This window comes from Narcine bancroftii, chromosome 4 (genome assembly GCF_036971445.1).
Source record: "Narcine bancroftii isolate sNarBan1 chromosome 4, sNarBan1.hap1, whole genome shotgun sequence".
Classification (NCBI taxonomy): domain Eukaryota; kingdom Metazoa; phylum Chordata; class Chondrichthyes; order Torpediniformes; family Narcinidae; genus Narcine; species Narcine bancroftii.
In genome coordinates this window covers 278791800-278816056 of record NC_091472.1, presented here as the reverse complement: position 1 = coordinate 278816056, position 24257 = coordinate 278791800, and the positions used below count along the sequence as shown (strand labels likewise).

The 24257-nt window shown below is 39.1% G+C and overlaps 1 protein-coding gene across 4 annotated transcripts in view; it reads left to right on the top strand.

Annotated features, from left to right (window-relative positions):
* Positions 1–24257, top strand: part of thsd7ba (thrombospondin, type I, domain containing 7Ba) — a 1034072-nt gene that overhangs the window by 885852 nt on the left and 123963 nt on the right. For all 4 annotated transcript variants that reach the window (XM_069935130.1, XM_069935128.1, XM_069935129.1 and 1 more), the window contains 4 exons: positions 10553–10686; positions 14223–14376; positions 19245–19386; positions 22922–23037. In XM_069935130.1, the coding sequence (XP_069791231.1) occupies positions 10553–10686; positions 14223–14376; positions 19245–19386; positions 22922–23037 (546 nt within the window). The remainder of the gene's footprint in view (positions 1–10552; positions 10687–14222; positions 14377–19244; positions 19387–22921; positions 23038–24257) is intronic.

Sequence of the window (24257 nt, the reverse complement as noted above, 5' to 3'; positions counted from 1 at the left end):
CCCCACACCCTCTGCACGCTTCCCCCCCCCCAACTTGGAGAGTGAGGGGCTTGAGTGAGGGGAGGGTATTCTCCTTATAGAACAAAGCATTCACTGCCTGCAAGTTCGTAATACATCATTCGGGATGTCACCGCTGGAGATTGGGCTCCCCTTAGCTACCTGATACTGGGTTGGTAATGCGAAAGGGTGCTCAGAACCGGTTTTATATGGTCCAGTGTGAACGGCCCTACCGGTATTTCAAAATACGTCATTCACACACTAATTTAGTGGGTTATCAATGTGCATAAGAATAAGGCCACTTGTTTTTTGAAACATATCATGCATTCATTTCTGTGTACCTACATTTTATAATGTTAGGACAATAGCTAAGTGATATATTGTTACAATGAAGTGAGTCTTCCGGTTCTGCCAACAAATTCAATTTTCTTGTTAGATGCTGAAGTTAATTCAGGCAATATTAGTCTTTGATATTGATACCTGTGGGAATATGTCAGTAATCTTTCCATGAAGTAAACTTCTCAATTTGATTTAATTTGTTTGGGGGCATTAATGAATGGAAATGCAATATGGCTATGGTAAGATATTTGCATTTATGTCAGTGCGCAGTTTAGTGTTGGCTTAATTGTCAGTGTTGAAACCTATAATATAATTGAGTGCTTGCAATAAGCTTTGTATTTGTGCAATGAATGGTATACTGAATCTCTCAGCATGTGCAATTAATTCAACATTCCCTCCACTTACAAGGAGCTGCATTGTCCTAAAAAATTGCTTTTATGTTTTGGCATAATCCTCCATATCCTGTATTATATGTGACCTTTTTACTTTCAGTCAAGGCATATCATTTTAAGCAATATTAATTGCTATTGTTGATGAATAGTGCATCTCACCAGATGAAGAAAATATATTTTTTTTCTGAAGCATATTGAACCAAATTAAATATTAAGTTCATGAAGGACTTTGCGTTGTCCTGAACATTTAGAGAAAATAATTTATACAAGATATCCTTTCTCAACTAAGTATTATTTTTATTTCAATGCTGAGTTCGGATAAATAGAAGAACATTAGCTCATGTTTCAAGGACCAAAGGAATTTGGGAAAAAAATAATATAATAGACAGAGAAGAATAAAAAAAATCCTGCTGTTGCTGGAAATCTGAAAGGGGGAAAAAAAAGTTAAAAGCACATTAGAGTTCGGGTCGAAACTGTAGCACATTTAATGGCTCGGGTCAAAGACCTTTTATCAGATCGACAAACCAGTACAGCTAGCACAGCATCAGATGAGTTCTTTGTCATTGTTTCACTCTGTGAACAAGTAAACTCAAAGGGAAAACACAACTAAATTCATATTGTAAGAAATTATATGTGTATTTTGCTTTTGCAGCAAATTAACTCCATGAATGCCACCTGTTCAGATCAAATTACATAGAATGAGTAGCATTAGGGGAGTATCTTGGTTTTAGAGGTGCTCTCCTGACTGGGATATTTAATGTCGATGACATCCATCTGTTCTGTTTGATTTGTTTAGCAATACAGAACCCATGGCACTGTTTCAAGGGAGAGGATGAATGTATTGATCTTTTTTCACAGTGTTTCTACGGGTATTTTCCCTTGTGTAAAATATATGTTTACTACGACTGTGTGGGCTTGATACGACAACAACACCATTTACAAATTTCCTGCTGATACCAAGGTAGTGGGTTCTATAAAAATGGATGATGAGTCAGGAGGGAAACTGAAAACTTGGCTGAATGGTGCACCGAAACAACCTCACTCCCAAAGTGACCAAAACCAAAGAGTTGATTGACTTCAGGAAGGGAAAATCGGAGGTGTACGATCAAGTGATCATTCGGGATCAGAGGTGGAGAGGGTGAGAAAATTTAAATTCTTGGGAGTCATGATCTTGAAGGATCTTTGCTGGACCTAATACATTAATAGCATCTTAAAGAAAGAATTTCAGAGCCTCTACTTCTTCAGGAGTTTGAAGAGGTTTGGTATGACATTGGAAACCTAGTAAATTTCTACAGATGTGTGGTGGAAATTATGCTGACCGGCTGCATCACAGTCTGATTTGGGGACACCAAATCCCCCGAGTGGAAAGCCCTGCAATAGGTAGTGGACACAGCCTAGGACAAGAGGCAAAACCCACCCCCAAGGAAACTTGTCGTTGGAGAGCAGCAGCAGTCTTCCACACCACCCAGCACACTCATTATTCTCACTGCTACCATCAGGAAAAAGGTATAGGTGCCGCAAGACTCGCACCACCAGGTTCAGGAACAGCTGCTACCCCTCCACCATCAGACCCAACAACAAACTCAATCCAAGTGTCATTTAAGAACTCTTACTTCTGAATTTTATTGATTCTTTTTCTTTCGCACAGTCAGTTTATTTACATTTTTTTATTTGTTTATATGTATAAGTATCTTCTTCAGTACAGTTTTTTGCATTACCAATAAGTGGTCATGCTGCCTTGGCCACATGTAAAAGAATCTTAGAGTTGTATGTGATGTCATGTACATACTCTGACAATAAACCTGAACTTTGAATTTTGTCTACATGACAGTTCTACCAAATGCACCATGAAAAAGAAGACTGAATATTTTTAGAATAACACAATACTACTTAAGCAGCTTACATTTTCTGTGAATTTATTGTACTTTTACAAGAAAGTTGACCTGTGTGCATAAGTTCATTTGTAGATTTGAATATATTTGTGTGTGTGTGTGTGTATATATATATATCTATATATATATATATCTATAGATAGATAGATAGATAGATAGGACCACTTTCTAATTTTAATTGAGCTAGATGTGCATAAATTGCACCTCATTTTTATCTAATTTTATCCCAGGATTTATTTTTTTTGTTTTCAGTATGTTCACATTTGTGTGACTTGATTGTGTGGAGCAACATTTTCCTTAAAATTCTTTGCAGGAATTGGAATGTTGTTGTCTATGACTTGTTCAAACAAATCTATACTAACATTGAGTTCAGTTTTCAATGGTTTATTTGACATTATTATTAGTTGTTATACATTGTTATAAAACATAAAAACTTTATTAGACAATGATTTGGAGAAAGGATTTGCAGAAAATTGTATGGGCTGATCTTTTCTCTGGAAAGGATATAGAGGAGATTTGGAGGGTATTTAAAGAAGAAATATTGAGAGTACAGGATCTTTACGTGCCAGTCAGATCAAAAGGCAAGGCCAAAAATTCAAGGGAACTGTGGTTTTGTGCAAAAATTAGGAAGTTGGTTCAGGATAAGAGGGGGGAATATACTAAATTTAAGAAACAAAAAATTGATAAGATGTATGATTATTACATAGATTGCAGAAAAATCCTTAAGGAGGAAATTACAAAGGCAAAAAGAAGGTATGTGGTGTCAATAGCTGATAAGGTAAAAGTAAATCCAAAGGGTTTTTACAGATATGTGAATAGTAAAAGGAGGGTTAAGGATAGAATAGGACCGCTGGAAAATGAGACCGGTGAACTGTGCAAGGAATCTAATCAGATGGGATATTAAATGATTTTTTTTCTCATCTGTGTTCACAAAGGAAAAGGACATTGGACTATGTGAGATATGTGAGGCAAATGGCTTAGTTATGGAAAATATAGGGATCAGTAGAGAGGGTATTGGAGCATTTAGGGTCAGTAAAAGTGGATAAGTCTCCTGGTCCTGATGGGACTTTCCCCAGGACATTAAGGGAGGTCAGGAAGCAAATAGCAGAGACACTGTCAGGGATTTTTTAACAATCACTGGAGGAGGGTGTGATGCCACAGAATTGGAGGGTTGTTAATGCAGTTCTATTCTTTAAAAAAGGCCAGAGATGTCAGCCAAGTATGCTTGACTTCGGTGGTAGGAAAAGTTATGGAGAGTATTTTTAGAGATAATGTGTATAAATATCTAGATAGGCAGGGATTGATCAGGAGCACCCAGCATGGGTTTGTGAAGGGGAAGTCATGTTTGACGAACCTTGTTGATTTTTTCAAAGAAGTGACAAGAAAGGTGGATGAAGGTAGAGCAGTTGATGTAGTCTATCTGGATTTTAGTAAAGCTTTTGATAAGGTTCCACATGAAAGGTTAGAAAGGAATGTTTAGTCACTAGGGATTACTAGAGAAATAGTAAGATGGGTTCAGAGGTGGCTGGAGGAGAGACAGCAGAGGGTCATGGTGGACAACTGTCTGTCAGGATGGAAGCCTGTGACAAGTGGCATGCCTCAAGGATCAGTACTAGGTCCCCTGTTGTTCATAATTTATATTAATGATTTGGATAATGGGGTGGGAAACTGGATAAGTAAATACTCGGACAATATGAAAATAGGGGGAGTAGTGGATAGCAAAGGTTTTCAGGGATTATAAAGGGATTTGGTTTGTCTGAAAAATTGGGATGAAAGATGCCTATGAAATTTAATGTAGAGAAGTGTGAGGTGCTTTACTTTGGGGAAAAAATAATCAGAATATGACATATCAGTTATGGTGCAGGGTTACTTGAAGGTGGATTCCCATGTTGACAGGGTGGTTAAGAAGGCATTTGGTATGTTAGCCTTCATAAATCATACCATAGAGTATAGGAGATGGGAAGTTATGCTGTGTCTGTTTGAGGCATTGGTGAGACCAGGTTTGGAGTATTGTGTTCAGTTCTGGTCTCCAAATTATAGGAAGGATATAGATAAAGTGGAGAGGGTGCAGAGAAGATTTACAAGGATGTTGCCTGGCTTAAAATACCAAGAATACAGAGAAAGACTGAAGAGGTTAGGACTTTATTCTTTGCTACATAGACGGTTGAGAGGGATTTGATAGAGGTGTTTAAAATTATGAAGGGAATAGATAGACTACATGCAAGTAGAGTAGGGGAGGTTGAAACAAGAGGACACAAGTTGAGGGTAAGTGGGCAAAATTTTAGGAGAAACATTAGAGGATGTTTCTTCACTCAGAGAGTGGTGTCTGAATGGAATAATCTTCTGGAGGAAGAGTCAATTCTTTCATTTAAGAGAAGGATGGAAGGGGGTTGGAGGGTTGTGGGCGGAAAATAGGTGGGGGGATCTAGCGGAGTTGTTTGAGTGATCCAGTGTGGACTTGAAATGGCCTGTTTCCATGCCAAAACCTGTTATATGGTTATATGATTTAACATTGTTAAACAATGATTAAACTATAGTCAAATGGTCAATAAAAGTTGTCAGAACATTCTAAGTCCCTTAACGTTTTGTAGAACAAAGCAATTAAAAAGGACTAACTGACCTGATTATCTCTCTCAGGCAAGCTATAACCTTCAAAATGGTTGTTGCCAGGAGACGGCATGAAATATATATTAAAAAATCACTTGAAAGCCACAAAACAGAATTTTCTTGCATAAAATACATTTTGGTCTTTACAATACTGGCACCTAATTATTATAATCGAAAAAATAAAATTCAACATCGCAAAGAAAAAAATCAAACATAGAGCATAGTAGTATATATATCAGTTAAATTTCAAAAGTAAGTGGAAGTTATTTACCAAAACTTCCTGTCTCTTCTAAAAGGCAGATTTAGATAACTGGTCTGTTCTGACAGCCTGTTTTAGTCTTAATCTGAACGTGACACTCTAGGGATAGGACATGGAAAATAACCCTCCTAGGGCAACTGATAAGTTATTGAAATACATTTAAATACATATACAATGCTTTTAAATATGTCTCCAAAAAAGAAAAAAAAAACTGCTGAAGCCTTTTCTAGAGCCTGACACGAGGAGAAGACAAGAAGAGTCTTGAGGTCTATCACTGGTGAGAAGCACCCCAAGTGAATGATCCACTCAAAGGGACTTCTTTTGATGTCACTCTCCCAAAACGATGAAGAGATGGCATCCAGGAGGAACACAGAAGTGATGTGCATAAGCTAATAATGGGGCCTCTCAGCAATGCCATCAGAGGAAGAAGACTCGAGCTCACAGGCATCTAGCAGTGAAGAGGATGAAGATCAAGAAGGAAAGGAGCTACAGGAAGAAGAGATAAAGAGAAAAGGGGCTTCATAGTGAAGGAGACTGCATGGATCATGATGGTACTGAAGCTGTCCGCAGAGCATCCTACCCAATAAATCAAGCTGCGTTGCAGTCGTTCCTGGGTTTGATTAATCATAATTGAAGCACATTTCAAATATGTCAACACTATGCAGCCCCCTGAACCAATTGCTAAGAAAAGAATAGAAAAGGTTCTGGAATGAAGAAACTAGTAATACAGTCAATTGTTTGAAAAAACTACTAATATCACATGACAATGTTCTTGTTCACTACGATCCAGGAAAGGAAGTGACCCTAGTGGTGGATGCATCATCAGTGGGCTTAGGAGCGGTGTTGTCACAGGTGACGGAAAGTGGAGAACAACTGGTGACCTTTTTCCTCCAAGTCTTTGATGGCTTGAGAATATAATTATGCACAACTGAAAAAAGAAGGGCTTGCCATAATATTTGGTGTCAAACTATTTTATCCATACTTTTATTGTAGAATGTTTACCTTAGTAACAGCCAATAAACCTGTGTTTGATTCTAGGCCCTAAAAAAGGATTCCCATGCTAGCTGCAACAAGAATTCAAAGGTAGGCCACGCAGCTTGCCGCATCTGATCACAATTTACAACATAAACCAGCAACACAAAACAGCCATGCTGATGCCCGATCTCGCTTACCTCTCCATGAAACAAAAGAGAAAGACCAGATTATTAAATGGACAGCAGATGCTACTGCTATTTATCAGGAACAATTCCATTCATTACCAATTACAGCAAAGATTATCTGCAAAGAAGTACAGAAATAAACTACACTGTTAAAAGTCCTATATTTCACATGAAATGGATGACCCAAGGCCATCTCTTCCAAACTGAAACCTTATTATATACAATATAATGAAGTATCAATTGAAGAAGATTGTTTATTAAGGGGAACCAGGACAATCATTCCTACAAAATAACAGACTGCCATGTTATCAGATTTCCACACAACCACCCAGAGATGGTTTAGATGAAAGCTTTGGCACATATGCATGTCTGGTAGCCATCAATGGACATTGATATTGAACAAATGGTAAAAATGTTACACTTGTCAGTGGAAGCAACCCAAAGCACGTAGCCATCACAACTATGGCACAGGATTCATGTAGATTTTGCTGGTCCCTAAATGGGAGAAAATTTTCTTATTGTTGTCGATGGACACTCTAAATGGCCAGAGTCACACATGAAAACAACAATAGCAAACCAAATGGTTGAGAAACTATGAAATATGTTCGTATCATATAGATTATGTAAAGAACTAGTCTCTGATAATGGGCCGCAGTTTGTATCTGATGCTTTTAAGGTGTTCCTATGCAATAACAATATACAACACATCTTATCAGCGCCCTACCACCCAAGCATGAAAGGGGAAGTGGAGCGTTTCATATAGACTTTAAAAAGGCCATGAAGATGAAGAAATCTCCAAACATTTCATGGAATCACAAACTCGCAGATTTCCTAATAACATATAGCAACAAGCAGTACTCTATTACCAAATGAACACCAGCAGAATTGATGTTTGGATGAGACTTAAGGACAAGACTTCCCATGGTGCACCTAAACATCGACCTTTGCAAGGAACAAGCTATGTCTCCAAGTAAACCTGCCAGATCTCTAGAGGTAGGAGAATGAATACAGGTATGGGACTACTGAGACAATAGGAAGCCATGGATCAGAGGCATGATTCTGAAAAAAATACAGTCCCTGTTCTTATTCCATACTGGTAGGAACTAAAATGTGGAAATGCCACATTGACCATTGACCAATGGCCACACCCACTGCTCACAACCCTGATGTGTTTCCATTGTGGGCTCCGGTCTATGACAATGTTCCAGAAATATTTTCAGAAGGTGATGCCCTAACTGCTCATCAAAGCAGTCCTGCTCAGCAGTGAAGTCCAACACCACGTCCATCTCAGCAGAAGAACTCTACACAATGCCAAATGGGCTTGCCAAAGGCAAAGGTCACAGTCTTTACCACCAACTGAGGAGGAGGTACTCCACAAAAAGGCAGAGTCTGGAGAAGTCACAAAGTCTCCTGACAAATTCTATCTTGCTAAGATAGAAAAGATGTCCTCCAGAATACCTAAAGGACTATGTATAGTGATTTGACTTCTTAACACTTCTGTTGTACTGTAGTGGTAATTCACACCATTAGTACATAGATACTGTAGTTATTGTAGTTAGTTTAAGTGGTGCATACATGTTATTTTCACAAAACATTTATTTTGTGGTGGGGGGGGAAGAATGTTGGGAATATAAACCTGCATATGTATAACATCATCACATATGATGTCATCACATATATATTTTGTGTGCTGCAGGAAACCATTTTAGTTTTTAGTAATAAAGAATGATTGAAGCATCAGGTCTCCGTGTACTCGTATTTTTCAATGCTTAGAATTCATGACACATTCTTCTTTAGCTGCTCCTGTTTCAGCTCCTCTTCTCTCCAGAGCTGCTCCTCTCTCTTCGTAGCTTCTCCCCCTTTCTTCATAGCTGCGCCTCCTGATGTTACTCTAGTTCTTCTTAGACAAATTTAATTTGAAGCATTTTTTTTCCCTGCTTCAACTGCTGCCATATCTGCCTGAACCTTTAAACATGTAGATTCAATACTTGACTGAAGCTTGTTCAAGAACTTGACTTGCTTCTCCTGCTTCCAGCATTTGACATACTATCACCTGGTCATATTTCATCCTGTATGACAGATATCTGACATTTAAGAAATCTATCATAATATCTGACTTTTTCTCCATTTTTAGATTGCTCATCCTTCACACCACCATATTTTGGAACACCTTCAAACACTTTCAAATGGCTGATCTTAGTTTCTGCAAATGGTTTTTGCATTACTTCTGTGGGATTTATATTCCCAACAGCTGAATCCTTCTTTCTTTTTATTAAGTCTTGCTTGAAGAATAGTTTTATTTCCACTTGTATATAATTGTTGCTGTTGCAATTCTTCTTTAAGATCCATGACCTTCATTTTCTCAGCACAAACCTCCTCAGGCTTCAGCTGGCCATCACACTCAGACATCAAACGTCCACAACAATAACTCCAAAACCAAAACAGTCCTCAAAGGACAAGTGGTAGTTTCTCCAAATGGTGTTCTGACTTGCATTAAACACACAGAAGGAATCCTTTAGTAAGGCTTACTGCTTCTTCAATGGCCTTGGTGCTCCTGTCAATGATTGTGCCTTCTTGAGATTGAAATGCTCTAAACTGTGCCCAATTGATCCAGTCTAAATTCCAAAATAAATTTCCTACTTTCTATAATCTTTTATTGTTTCAGAAATTTCCTTTATAATCACTTGCAGGAATTAGAATGTTGTTTTTGTCTATGACTCATTCAAACAACTCCATACTAAAGTTGAATTGAATTTTCCATGGTTTATTTAACATTATTATTAGTTGCTATACATTGTTGCAATTCATAAAAACTTTGTTAGACAATGATTAAAAATTGTTAAATGATGATTAAACGATGGTTAAGTAGTCAATAACGGTAGTCAGAATATTATTTGTGGCATGGTGGTTGAAGTGGTTAGCGCAGTGCCTTTACAGCATCAGTGATCAGGACTGGGGTTCAAAACCCATGCTATCTGTAATTAATTTCTGCGTTCTCCCCGTGTTTGCTTGGGTTTCCCCTGGGGGCTCTGGATTCCTCCTACCATTCAAAATGCACCGGGGGTGTAGGTTAATTAGATGTAAATTAGACAGCATGGACTCATGGGCCGCAATGTCCTGTTACTGTTCAGTATGTCTAAATTAAATTCTAAGTCCCTTACCATTTTGTAGAACAAAGAAACTAAAAAAGACTAACTGACCTGGTTATCTCTCAGGCACGCTATGACCTTCAAATTGGCCATTGCCAGGAGACAGCATGAAATAAATTAAACACTTGCTTGAAAGCCACAAAAAAGTATTTGCTTGAAAGAAATACATTTTAACCCTTACATTGTGTGTAAATTATTGTATCGAATAAAAGTTATGGGCACAATGGTGAAAATTGTTACCGTGAGAACAAATGTATCCAAATATATCAAAAGATGTTATAAATTAACACATAGAATAGTATAGCACAGGAAGAGGTCCTTACACCCATGTCTGGACAGAAGTTGATGCCTAAATTAAACTAAAACTCTACTGCTTGTACATGGAAACACATCCATCCATTCCCTCCATATTTGTGGGTCTACCTAGAAGCCTCTTAAATGCTATTTCTTAATGATTTGGTTGAGCACAGGATGATACCTCATCTTTAATTTTTGCTTATTTCTGTAGCAATAAAGTGTTGGAAAATGAAACATTTAAAATATGCAAATACACTCGCTTATGGTTTCACTACCTTTTTTTGCTGATAACAACTGAATTCTTCTTGAACTCTGTGAAAATGATAATTTTATGTTTTATGGGATTCAGGAAAGTGGTGCTGAAGTTAAAGATTAGCCTGGATAATATCAAATGACAGAGCTGCCAAAAGAGTTTAAACCAGCTCCTATTTCTTAGGTTCTTATATTTTTATGTCCTTAGGTGTATGACAAAATTCCGTGTTATAGAGATTGCGGTAAATATAGTTGGATAGCTGAACCTTGGTCAGAATGCAGAATCAATCACCAGGAGACAACACACAGCTGTGAAGAAGGTGTACAGGTTAGAAAAGTGAGGTGAGTAAAAGAAAATTTAATTGATAAAATTCCAACTACGTTTGAAGAATTTGCTGATTTTTATTCATTCCATCCTATTTTAAGATGCATCTATTTTGATTTCCTCTCAGAAGGGGGAAGGTTTGTGGAGTGGAAGGCAAAAAAAAAATTGACAATTGAGAAACCAGGAAAGAATAGTCTTACTTTGAATGCCACTAAATTCAAGGGAAGGACCTAAAGCTATATTTTTTGGCAATGGGCACAAGATGACTATTGGGTGGTTAAATGTATGAGGTTAAAAACAAAATGTTGGAAAAACTCAGCTGATCAAACAGTGTCTTTGATGCAACAAAGGTAAAAATACATAACCAATGTTTTGGGCTTGAGCCCTTAATCAAGGTATGAAGGGCTCAAGCCCGAAACATTGGTGATGGATCTTCACCTTTGCGACATAAAGGCACTGTTTGACCTGCTGAGTTTCTCCAGCATTTGTGTGTTTTTTCACTTAACCACAGTGTCAATGGAATCTTGTGTTTTACCCCCAAGGTATGGAAGAATGTCGGCAGCTGTCTGTATAAATGTATGGGGGAGGAAGAGAGAAGGCAGGAGATGATAGATGGAGAAGGGAGGGAGGGGACAGCAGTGATCAGGGGGAGGAGGGATGGCAGAGTGGAGGGGGGGGACTGGAAAAACTGGAAAGGGGTAGGGGGAAAAAAAGGGCAAGCAGGTTAGCAGAAAGCAGAGGTCGATGTTAATGCCATCTGGCTAGAGAGTGTCCAGAGGGAAAATAAGTGTGGTTCTTCCAATCTGCGGGTAGTCAAGGTAGGATAATACCAAAGCCATGGACAGACATGTGAGTACGGGAGTGTGACAGAATTGAAATGGTTGAATACTGGGGGATCTCTGTTGTAACAGAGGGAGTAGAGGTGCTCAGTGAAACAAACTCCCAATTTGCAGCCAGTCTTTCTGATGTAGAGAAGGCCACAAAGGGAGCACCAGATGCAGTAAATCAGTCCTGTGGGTATACAAGTGAAATGTTGCTTCACTTGAAAGGCCTGTTTGGGGTCCTGGATGGTGGTGAGGGAGGAGATGTGGACACAAGTGTTGCACCTCCTGTAGCCACAGGGGAAGGTGCTGGGGGGGGGTGGGGGAGGGTGAGTGCACGAGGTAATCATGGAGGTTGTGGTCCCTATGGAAAGTGGAGAGGGGAAAATGTAACTGGTGGAGGGATCCTGAAGTAAGTGCCAGAAATTCCAGTTGATAATATGCTGACACAGTTTTGAAGAAGGGAAAATAGATGGAGGAGCAGTGTTGGAAGCCAGAGATGTATTGGAAGTCTGGATTTAAGGAAGACTGAGATTCAGAGCATAAGTAATCAGAGCCATGGTTGAAACAAGATAGAGATTAGGGTAATTGAATGCAGAGAGTGGGAAAAACCAGCTCACTGATTTGGAATAGAGGGGATTCGAGAACCAGACTGGGAATAGAGAACAGAGGATGGTTTTCTCTCTTGTTACCTCTTGAATGTGCTAGCCAGACTTGAGGTCCATATTCAAACTCAATGATTCCTTGTACAGTTGTAAATTAAGGTCACCTACATAACCTGACAAGAATGCTTTGTTTTTTTTTTTTGCCTTCAACTCCATATTTCAAGTATATATTTGCAGCATGAATTATATTTTTAAAACTTCCCATGACTTGCTTTAAGGAACTGCTGTGGTATTGAATGTTACACTTTGGTAGAATTGTAAATTGAAGTGTGCAGCTGTTTTGGTGTCAACTTAGATAATCTATTGGCAAAAGGCATGTGGGCAGAAATACTTATAATGTTCTAAGATGGACAAAGGGTTGATGGAAAGTTTCTTTATTTGATGGCAGGCATGGAACACAAGGTTAAGTGTCAAAACTAGATTGTATTGAATGGAGGGGCTCTATGCCATCCAGAGAGCAAACTCTGAAGTGTTTAACGCTATGGATTTTCATTACTTTTGTGTAGTTATGCCTTCAAACCATCTGCGACCACATTCTCAATAATCTCGGGTGGTTCCGATCTTTTTGCAAGATGTGACTCATTTCAGTTACATGTGAAATACAACTACTTCACCAGCCACACACCTGAGTTATGACCTCTTCCATTCCTTATTCCTTCTGAAGATCAGCAGAGCCATTTCCTTAAAAGTAGAATTTCTTTGTGTTTTATTCATCATCAACGTCATGGATAATAAAAGTTTGCAATATAGGTACACAATCCTTTATCCGGACATCTAAAATCCAGAAAGCTCCAAAATCCGGTAAGTGGGGAGAGAGGCAGTTGGGCGGCCAGTGCTTGCGGGAGACGGCCGAGGGACCGGCACTTGGGGGAGGCGGCCGAGGGACCGGCACTTGGGGGAGGCGGCCGAGGGACCGGCACTTGGGGGAGGCGGCCGAGGGACCGGCACTTGGGGGAGGCGGCCGAGGGACCGGCACTTGGGGGAGGCGGCCGAGGGACCGGCACTTGGGGGAGGCGGCCGAGGGACCGGCACTTGGGGGAGGCGGCCGAGGGACCGGCACTTGGGGGAGGCGGCCGAGGGACCGGCACTTGGGGGAGGCGGCCGAGGGACCGGCACTTGGGGGAGGCGGCCGAGGGACCGGCACTTGGGGGAGGCGGCCGAGGGACCGGCACTTGGGGGAGGCGGCCGAGGGACCGGCACTTGGGGGAGGCGGCCGAGGGACCGGCACTTGGGGGAGGCGGCCGAGGGACCGGCACTTGGGGGAGGCGGCCGAGGGACCGGCACTTGGGGGAGGCGGCCGAGGGACCGGCACTTGGGGGAGGCGGCCGAGGGACCGGCACTTGGGGGAGGCGGCCGAGGGACCGGCACTTGGGGGAGGCGGCCGAGGGACCGGCACTTGGGGGAGGCGGCCGAGGGACCGGCACTTGGGGGAGGCGGCCGAGGGACCGGCACTTGGGGGAGGCGGCCGAGGGACCGGCACTTGGGGGAGGCGGCCGAGGGACCGGCACTTGGGGGAGGCGGCCGAGGGACCGGCACTTGGGGGAGGCGGCCGAGGGACCGGCACTTGGGGGAGGCGGCCGAGGGACCGGCACTTGGGGGAGGCGGCCGAGGGACCGGCACTTGGGGGAGGCGGCCGAGGGACCGGCACTTGGGGGAGGCGGCCGAGGGACCGGCACTTGGGGGAGGCGGCCGAGGGACCGGCACTTGGGGGAGGCGGCCGAGGGACCGGCACTTGGGGGAGGCGGCCAGACGGCCGAGGGACCGGCGGTTGGGGGAGGCGGCCAGACGGCCGAGGGACCGGCGGTTGGGGGAGGCGGCCAGACGGCCGAGGGACCGGCGGTTGGGGGAGACGGCCTGGCGACTGGAAGGGGGTGGGGTGGAGACGGCAACACAATTCAGGTGGGCTTTCCGAAATCCGGAAAAATTTGAAATTCGGAACACACTGTTCCCTAAGGGTTCCGGATAAAGGATCGTGTACCTATATTAGAATGGGTTTATGGCTGACTGTGCCACAGAAAATCTATTTTACGTTCTTCACTTGTTGGAAAGTTTGTTTTGTCTCCCTAGATGTGTGCATAACACAGCCAATGGTCCTGGAGAAATTGTGGATGATACATTGTGTGCTTACAATGAAACACCAGCTGGAGTCCGTCCGTGTTCGCTCTACTGTCCAGGTGACTGTGTTATGTCAGACTGGGGACAATGGAGTTTATGTCCAAAAGTAGGTATTTTGTTCTAAGCATCTGATAAACTCGGAAATTTGAGGACTTGTGCATGTCTGCCATTCATGTCCTCTGAAACCACTGAGATTGATGTGTAGGGAATATTTTGTTTTGCAGTCAGTCTGAGGTTGTATGCCCAGGATCATTTACCTAATTGAAACATTGTTTTATTCTTGGAAACAAGAACATATGAAAATTGATTTTTTGTGAACAAACAAATCAGTGCAATACTGCATGGATAATAAATAACACATCAAATCCAAATCAAAATAACAATTTCAGTAAATGAAGTTGATCGTTTTAGTATTTTTGCTTAAGGAGTATTTCTGTTTAATATGTTTGTTTGATATATTTGATATTGTTAATCAGTTTGCATGTAACCCAACTGAAATGAATTAAGAAGGATCCAATTTGAAAGTGGGTGTATAAAATGTACTGTTTAAACTTAACAGTGTGGTATGGTGCCTGAAATGAAATGCTCCTTACAACCTTCAGGTTAGAGATGGAAGATTTGAACTTTTAATCTTTGAGTCAGTGGCATTTGGTAGAGTTGTATCTTTTAAGTGGTTCATTTTAAGTTTATTGAAGGTGGATATTGAAGCCAACAAAATTGCCATTCAACTTTTAACATTCAAGTCCAACTCTGAAATTGGCTGGCAAACAGCGAAAATAAAAGTCTTCTGAACAGACCTCAATCTTTCTGTTGTAAGGATATATAGAACATAACATGATTTTAATTTTTCAAGGGTTTGTCATTTGGACACTTGCAAATGTGAGTAAAATATTATTTAATATAGTGTTAAAGGCTCTTGTTAATACTGAAACATTATGTGAAGTTCTAATTCACTCTGCTGGAGTCCAAAAGAATTACCAATATGTTAACATGTTGGTGTAGATATTTGTGGTTACTCTGTTTTGTTGAATTTGATTGTCCTATTAATTCTTAACTGTTTATCATTTGTGGCATCTCATTGAATGGGACATTGCTTTATATATTCGATATGTTAAATATACAGGAAATCTTAGTCCCCATGCTACACAAAGAATTCCCATTGAATTTAATGGGATCTTGTACTGTGCAGCACATCTGTGTAGTACAGCAAAACTGTTGAACTCTGAGTGGAATGAGGTGACAGAGTTTAGTGGCCAGTCCAGATTCCTGCTAATTATGAGATTTGTTTCTAGCTGAGTGACTGTTCTGTTGAAAAAGAATCAGGTTTGGTGGGTTCAAAGAGAGACAAGTCTGGACACAAGATTTTGCAATCAAACGTACCTTTATTAACACAACAATTATAAGAGAGAATTTATTAGGGAGCATGGGAACAGAAGCACAGAGTTTCTAAGTGTGGGAACATATGTGCACAATTTATAAGGGAGTGTGGGAACTGATCATAACAGGAAACAAGCAGGGAAGAACATTAGACAGTACACAAGTATTAATTTACACAGGCGATGTAGTCATTCGCATCTTATACGCAAGGGGTTATACACACCCTCCTGGACCCCTGAATAAGGGGAGATGGATCCTGTTCCACTCTACCCACAGGGGTATTTGCATACCCTCGGACCCCTGATCAGCTGAGAGTGGCGGCTCTCCTCCCAGTATTGATCTATATCAATTTGAGCTATAGCAATTCCACGGCTCACCCTCAGTGCCATGTGCACCTTACGCATGACCCTTCCAAACAACCTCTGCAGCAATGACCTGGCATGGAGCAGAGTCTAGGGCTAGCACCAAAAGGCAGAGAGAGCTAGTGGCCTCTGTGCTGGTGCTAAATACAGGGCTCTAGCCAATAAGGTCGCTGAGTGATTTGAATCGGCCAATGGCAAGGTGTTCACTGACCAGTGGTCTGAGCCCAATATTAACTTGGCATTCCACCTGCAGTTTGTAACATTGCCTATAACTTTGGAACTTTCAGTGGGGCAAAAAGTACACCAAGTACTGACAGGTGGTGTGACTTATGAATGAGTTTCAGGCGGGGAGACCACGGAACCACTAGCAATAGGAAGGGAGCCACTCCCCCCCCCCCCCCCCACACACACAATAGTGACCGAACATCCTTTGGGAGCACCAGCCATAACCTACATGAACTTCCCCATTAGGCAAAATTTCCAGCATATAAAACACTTAAAACAAGTTAGGCACTAGAGAAGACATTTTCAAAATTGCTAAATGTAATTATTTTTTATGCAAAATAAATAAATGATTAAAAAGTAATTATCTTATGCAAATGCTGTTTTTTGTCTTGGTAAATTCCCACAGCCATGCATGTACTCCAAATTGTGGGTAACCAAATTTTATAACATCAAATATCTCAGTAAAATCCAGGATAGATATTAAATTCTGTCAGGATTTTACACAAAAATGATACTGGCAAAGCTTATTTCCGTGAGACTAAAGTTAGAAGTTTCAGCACTGACAACAATCTCAGCATTGATGTCCAGAGGGATCTTGGGGCTACATCACCATAGTTCCCTGAAAATGGCAGAACACAGACAAGATGGTGAAGAAAATGAAGGGCTTTCTTGCCTCTTTGGTTGGGGCTTTTTTCTATAAAGGTTAGCAGCTGTATAAAGAATTTGGGTCAGCCATATTTGGAATATTGTGTTTATTTCTGATCGCCACAGCGCAGGAAGAATGTGGGTGATTTGGAGAGAGAGAGAGCAGAAGAGGTTCATCAGGGTGTTGCCTGTAGGAGAGGTATTAACTACAAGGAAAGATTGGAAAACTTGTGTTTGGAATGTTGGAACCTAAAGCACAATCTTATAAATCTATAAAATTGTGAGAAGTATGGAAATGTTGAGTACTAGAAGACATGGCTTTAAAGTGAAAGGAAACTTTGCATGGCATGTTTTTTTTTACTCTTAGAGTGGTAGATGCCTGAAAGAGGGAAGGTAGTGAAATCAGATTCATTAGTAGTGATTTGCCAAATTGGAATGTGCAAATTGGGAGGCTCATGAACTGGTTTGGAATGGAGGGATAAAGATCTCATGGACTGATGGAATTCATGTAAATTGGCACCTGTGAGTCTCAGTGTGCTTCTTCCTGTACTTCACTGTTTTACCTTCAATTTCTATGCCTTCAATTGTTAAGCAGTTGTGAAATTATGTGAAATATCTAGATTGATAAATTAGAAAATTGTGACAAAAAATACTAATTTTTATCAAACCTTAAGGTTCAAGGTAAAAGTTCCTATAATAATATTCATTTAAGAAGTAAAATTAATTTGGTAAAAATATACTTTAGTGTTTCACAGATATGTTAAAATGGTGCCTAAGCCAAAGGATACATAATGGATGTTGGGTAAATGTTCTCTGGTGCTTCTACAGTGCCTTATTTTTATTAATGAATCAGAAGAGTTCCAAAATCTTTAGACATGGCCGACTTAGTTCTGCAAAAATTTAACATTCTCTCAGAATATCACCCCATGTTTTACATTTTTATGGCCCAACTAACAAGAACATAAGAACCCAATCTTAGTAATTCTTTATACTGCTATAATCAAGAAAGACATATGGAGCTTGAACATACTTAATGATAGATGTGGAGAGTAACAGATCTCCTCTGCACATCTTCTCTATGTTGGAATTAAATATTTGACGTCTTTGCTCCTCTTACCAAAATGTTAAAATCAATTTTCCAATTACTTTTCCATACTGTGTATGTTAGTACTTTCCTGTGTTTTTCATGGTGTATCTCTGCATGAATGAATGAATGAATGAATGAATGAATGAATGAATGAATGAATGACAACCCTCCCAACTTTAATATCATCTACAAGTTGTAATTGAACATCAACAGTGGGCCCAGCATTGATCCTTGTGAAGTTCTAAACATTTGCAATTTGATGGCTTTCTATCCAGTAACTAATTTTCAATCCATTCTCCCAATTGTCCCAACTTTGCATTTCTGAGTGTCATCACAAGTCCAGTGTAACACCTAATTGAAGGCATTCTGAAACTTAGAGGATATTGTATCTATATTTCTCTGATCTACCTTTTCAGTTATTTTAAAGTCATTGGTAATATTGAACAAACATAGCTTTACTTTTTAGGATCTGTTGGTTACTCTTAATTATATAATTAGTTTCTTTGTTTTCATGCTAAACCTTTACCAAAAGGATTTATCACATATTCTGTGGCCGTAATTTAGCTAATAGTATATTTGTATTCTCATTACAAAACAATTTTATATAATATTTTATTATAGAAGTGGCATTAGCTTTTCGCATGTTCCCTGGCACAATTTCCCTTTTCCAGCACGTGTATATACACACCCACACCCACAGTACAGGCCCTTTTGCCCAGAGCATTGTGTCTCTGTTCCATGTACTTATTTAATAGTCTCTAGAACCTTCATCAAAACTGTCAGATTTTAAAAAAAATCCAGTTAATTTTAGGTTATCAAGAAGATGGGGCAGGCAAATGGTGAAACAGAGAGAATATTTTTGATAGGGTGATTATAAATCATTTAACAAATGTCCAGCAGTTTCTGATTTTGTCTCAGATATTTCCAGCATATGCTGTATTTTAGTTTTATTTAATTAGATGGAATGTACACCAAAACATCTCTTTTTACTGTTAATTATTTGCTGAGTATAGTTCTAAACAACTAATTGGTAGCAAGAGTGAGCAAAAATAGCTTGTGCTTTTAAATTAAACCACCAAAACATTTCATTTTAATTATTGCGTCATTAAAAGGTGAAAAAAAACTTAGAATCTTTATATCTTCTCAAGTCACCACATTATGTTTTTGCAAATAAAAAATGGTGTACACTTTCAGTACTTTTGTTTCCATTTTGAGTTTCCTAACTAATTTAGGTTGAATGTGGCTATTCACATTTTCTTATGTGGAAACTTTATATAGGAATGCAACATCTTGAACACTCGAGTTCGAATTCGATATCCTCTGCGTCTACCAGTGGATGGGAAAACCTGCCCTGAAACCTCTGAGGTGGAACCCTGTGTTCTCAACAAGAACTGCTTTCACTTTCACTACAATTTAACAGGTAATAGACTATTCCAAACAACCAGAGGTGAATTCCAATTAGGATCACCACCAGAAAACTGAACATTCTTCTTTTTTCATTGATCCCTTTGAACTATTAAGGTTGGGTTTGTGAATTACCACATCAGCATTTGGATGTCTATTCATTTTCCTGATTAGGATCAATTTTACCCTTTGGGCATCTTAATGAATAGAGGATGAAAAAATCTGCATTTAGTATTGACAGATAATTACCTGAAAGGAAAGTTAGTACCATAACTTTCTACCCAGTAAGAAAAAGTGCTGATATCATTTGATTAGTTCTACTTAGCCTTTCTTTAATTGATAGATGGCAATAAATACTTGGGTAATAGCAGAGGCAGGGTTATTTAATAATATTTTCAATCACGCACACAACAGTTACAAAATTGGGCAACGTGGTCAAATTACAGGAATTTGATGATTGAGTACAATTCTTTCTGCCCATTTCATTGTCTTTCAAAACCAACCTAAAAATTTCATTCTCATGTTATATCTCTCTTTTCATAACTCCTCCGATACAATCAAAATGATATTTATGCTTATTTATAATTTTAGTGTTGGGAAATTTGTACAGCTTCATAAAATGGTTTCCTCAAAGGCCGTTGTGACCTTACATGAGAGGGAACTCATTGGAAAAAAGATAGTGATCATGTAGGGAGGGATTTGCCAGTGACTTTCTGAGCTATATGCTGAAGGGCAACTAACACTGATATATTTAGTATTGCATGAAGCCTGGTCCTAGACTTAACATAGGGCTAAAAACTTTCAATAGATATAGAAGTATTGTGAAAAATATTTCGAATACTAGGTTTGGGCAGATTTCTCTAATCCATTGGAATCTCACCTGTCACTCTTCTGTAATGTTTCTCACTTTGTTGTTTCCTGTCTCTGGATTTTGTTTTGTTCAGGACATTGATAATCTGATTCTCCTTTTGTAGACTTGGGAATCTACACATGATGACATTTTTTATAACATGGCAATTTGTGATTCTTCTGCTGGGGAAGAGATTTGGTGTTGATTGGTTGTGAACCTAGCCAGAGATATACTTCGTGTTTGCAGAATTGTGATAAAGCAAATGATAATTTAGATAAGTGGTACTTACCCTTCATGAACTGACAGGTGGCTCAACTATGAAAGACAAATACTACTATAGATATCTTTATTTTTTAAAATTTAGTTACATTTCCAAGATTTTCCCCAATACCATTTATGGCTTCCTCCACTCACGATCAATAATCCCCAAAGTCGTTCATAAACCCCCTTACTCTGATCACCATAAACAAAGTTCTACATCTCCATATACATCTGAATGCTCTCCACCTCTATCTTTGCACCCTTTCGTTTCTCTCTAACTTGGTCATCTCTTAATCCATTAATCTCAACTTTTCATCAACTAAGTGCAAGGACAAGATGCTAGTAAGATAAATCAAACAGCAAGTTCTTGGAATGTATATTTTCAGATGTATATCTGAATCTTTTGAACTTGCTGGCTGAATTTTGCATTATGAATTCTTAAACATTTTTGAATTGCACCCAATGTATTATTCAGGATATTGAGTTAGGATTGAAGAACTAAAATTTCACTTTTACTACGTTAATAAATAGGTAATTTATGCATAGATATTATGATTAATGGATCTATCGTGGAAATGAAGTCATTATACTTTATTACAGCTAAATTTATCCTTTTTTTTTTAAATTTACATGATATACATTAAATTCCAAAGGCTGGAGGGATTCCAGAAAGTAGGATATTAGATGTTGGTAAGAATGGGAAGATTGTTAGCATGTGGTAGAAGTGAAATGAGATGGGGTTTCCCAGTAGAAGGGAACAACTTTGAGTATTGTTTTTTTATTAAATTTTTAATTGAGACATACACAAGCCTGTGCTGCCCATAAACACTCAATTAACCAATAAACCCCCATACACTTTGTGCGAACCGCAATACTACTGTGCTGCCCTGGTTTTGCTATGGTGCAGTTTGTGAGCGCAATATTTCTCAGATTGCTATGTTTTTCTTACCATAAATGGACTCTGTCCTTTCTGGAAGTATCAAAAGCAATATTTATAAAATGACTAAAATAATGTTTATAATTTTATATATATACAGTATAGTAGAAATCCCTTCAAGCCAACAAAACACATGCCACCCGATTACACCCAATTAAACTACGGACCCTGTACGTTGTGGAGGGTACGAGGAAACCAAAGAAATCCCATGCATCATAGGCAGAACATATGAAGACCTGACAAACAGCACAAATTTGAAATCAGATCGTAAGAGCGTTGTACTAACCATGCCATCCTTTCCTTTTCTTGTAAAAGGCTATGTCATTGAAAATAAATACCGCGATCAGAGATTTTGATGGGCTGAGAAAAAAAAACTTTGCAATTCATGCTCAGATATTGGTAGTGTCAAAGGAATTATGAAGTAACCACAATGAAGTATGTTATTTTGAGTACAGAACATGGGAGAAGATAATGAGTGATAGACTGGTGTACAGGTTGGGAAGTGACATGGGGAGGCATCAAAGGAGAATGTGCCATGCCAGCAGATGCAGGGAAACCATCATTTGAGGATTCAAACAAAATTAAATACAAGTAAGAGTACAATTTCTAATCTCAGAGAGGTGTGTACAAAACCATATAAAAGAAATAAGCTTGTCAGGGAAATGTTAAATAAAACAATGTGATCTTCCTAAGTAAGGAAGATGACAACATAATGTAGAAAGTTAAAACCATGATATAACATTTTCAAGGCATATGGATAGTTTTTCCAAACATACAAGTTTGGGGAACCACCAATATTCATCCTACAAAACAATCTTCACTCACACTTCAGCTTCCCCATTCTACCCTGTTCATCACTTCTCCTGGGCACTCCATTGCATACCTTATGGTTTAGTCTGGTTCAAACTGTATCTGTACTTTTAATATTGCACCCAAATCTATGCCCCAAATTCTCCTATCACATTTGTCCAAACTCTGAATGAATCTGAGTACTGCAGATATTTTTATTGGAGCCATTCATTTTGGTGAATGATTATGATTTTAATGAAACAAAATTAACTCATATTGACTTCAAGAATTTCAATATGAGACTTGCCATTTTACTCAAAGATAAAACTGTTTTTATTTAACGTCTTTAAAATATAGTATTGTAAGCTTATATAAGCTTCACGATCTTCAATACTTGAGACTGTAAGGGTTTAATGTCATCATGTCTTCACTGACCCCACACAACTGTACCATACATCCAACATTGCAGTGGTTGAATAAAAGGATGAACAATTCAAGTCAAACATTAGCAATTCTTGGCAAAACATTTCACAAATATATTATGGTGTTAAGCCAACATTTCTCATCAATAATACAATGTTTATTTCTCAACATATTTAGCAGAATATGAAAAGAAAATTTTCTTGTTTAATAAAGGACATTATCTTCAACAAGTAAAGCACTATGGCACAGTTCTTGGGGTGAACTCATCTCAATGTGGTTTGTAATTCTCAGAATGGAGCTCTTGCCAGTTAAGTGATAAAGCAGTCTGTGGACAAGGACTGAAAGTTCGTTTGCTTGATTGTGTGCAAAGCGATGGAAAGTCAGTCAATCTCAAATACTGTGAGAAGGTGAGATGTTGATATGTCATGCAGTTCCATGTCTGAACCTGGGTGAGTAAGAGGTGTGAATGCAAAATCAAAATGAGTTTTATGGAATATGTTGTTACACCTATGGTGTTTGTTAGCTGAAGCATAAAAATGTTCTTCCACACATTTGAGCCAATCATATCTGCATAAAATGGTAAAAATTTCTGAAGTTTTGAAAAATGTTTTCAAGAGCATGGCAGTTACATGGTTGGAAATTATCCCTAGTTCTTTGTTCAAGCATGTTAAATATTTTTAAAAACTGCATTGGTCCAGACATATACCTATTAAAAAAAAATAACAATTTTATTTCTATTTATTTTAATATGATTTAATATTTTTATTAATGTTGCTATACATTCAACTTTCATGTTTCCAACTTAATTCTGTCATTAGATAATCAAAACTTCTCAGACCCCAGATGTATCACCAGCATCTGAATCAGAGATTCAGATATAATAACCATATAACAATTACAGCACAGAAACAGGCCATCTCAGCCCTTCTCATCTGCACCAAACCAAGTACTCTGCTGTAGTCCCAGCCACATGCACCTTACCCATAACCCTCCATTCCCCTCCCATCCATATACCTATTCAATTTTTCCTTAAATGACAAAATGGACCCTGCCACCACTATTTCTCCCGGAAGCTCATTCCATACAGCCACCACTCTGAGTGAAGAAATTTCCCCTCATGTTACTTCTAAACTTTTTCCCCTTAACTATTAACTCATGACCTCTTGTTTCAATCTCTCCTACCTTCAAGGGGAAAAGCCTATCCACATCAACTCTATCTATCTCACTCATAATTTTAAATACCTCTATCAAATTCCCCTATAATCTTCTACTCTCCAAGGAATAAAGACCTAATCTGCTCAATCTTTCTTTGTAATCTAGATGTTGAAGCCCAGGTAACATTTTCATAAATCTTCTCTGCATTCTTTCTACCTTGTTGATATCTTTCCTATAATTCAGCGAACTGAACTGCACACAGTACTCTACATTTGGCCTCACCAATGTCTTGAACAGTCTCAACATCACCTCCAAATTCCTGTATTCTATGCTTTGATTTATAAAGGCCAGCATACTAAAAGCCTTCTTCACCACCCTATCCACATGAGATTCTAATTTATGGAATGATGAACCATTTATCCTTGATCTTTCTGCTCCACTGCATTCTTCAAGGCCCTCCCATTTACTACGT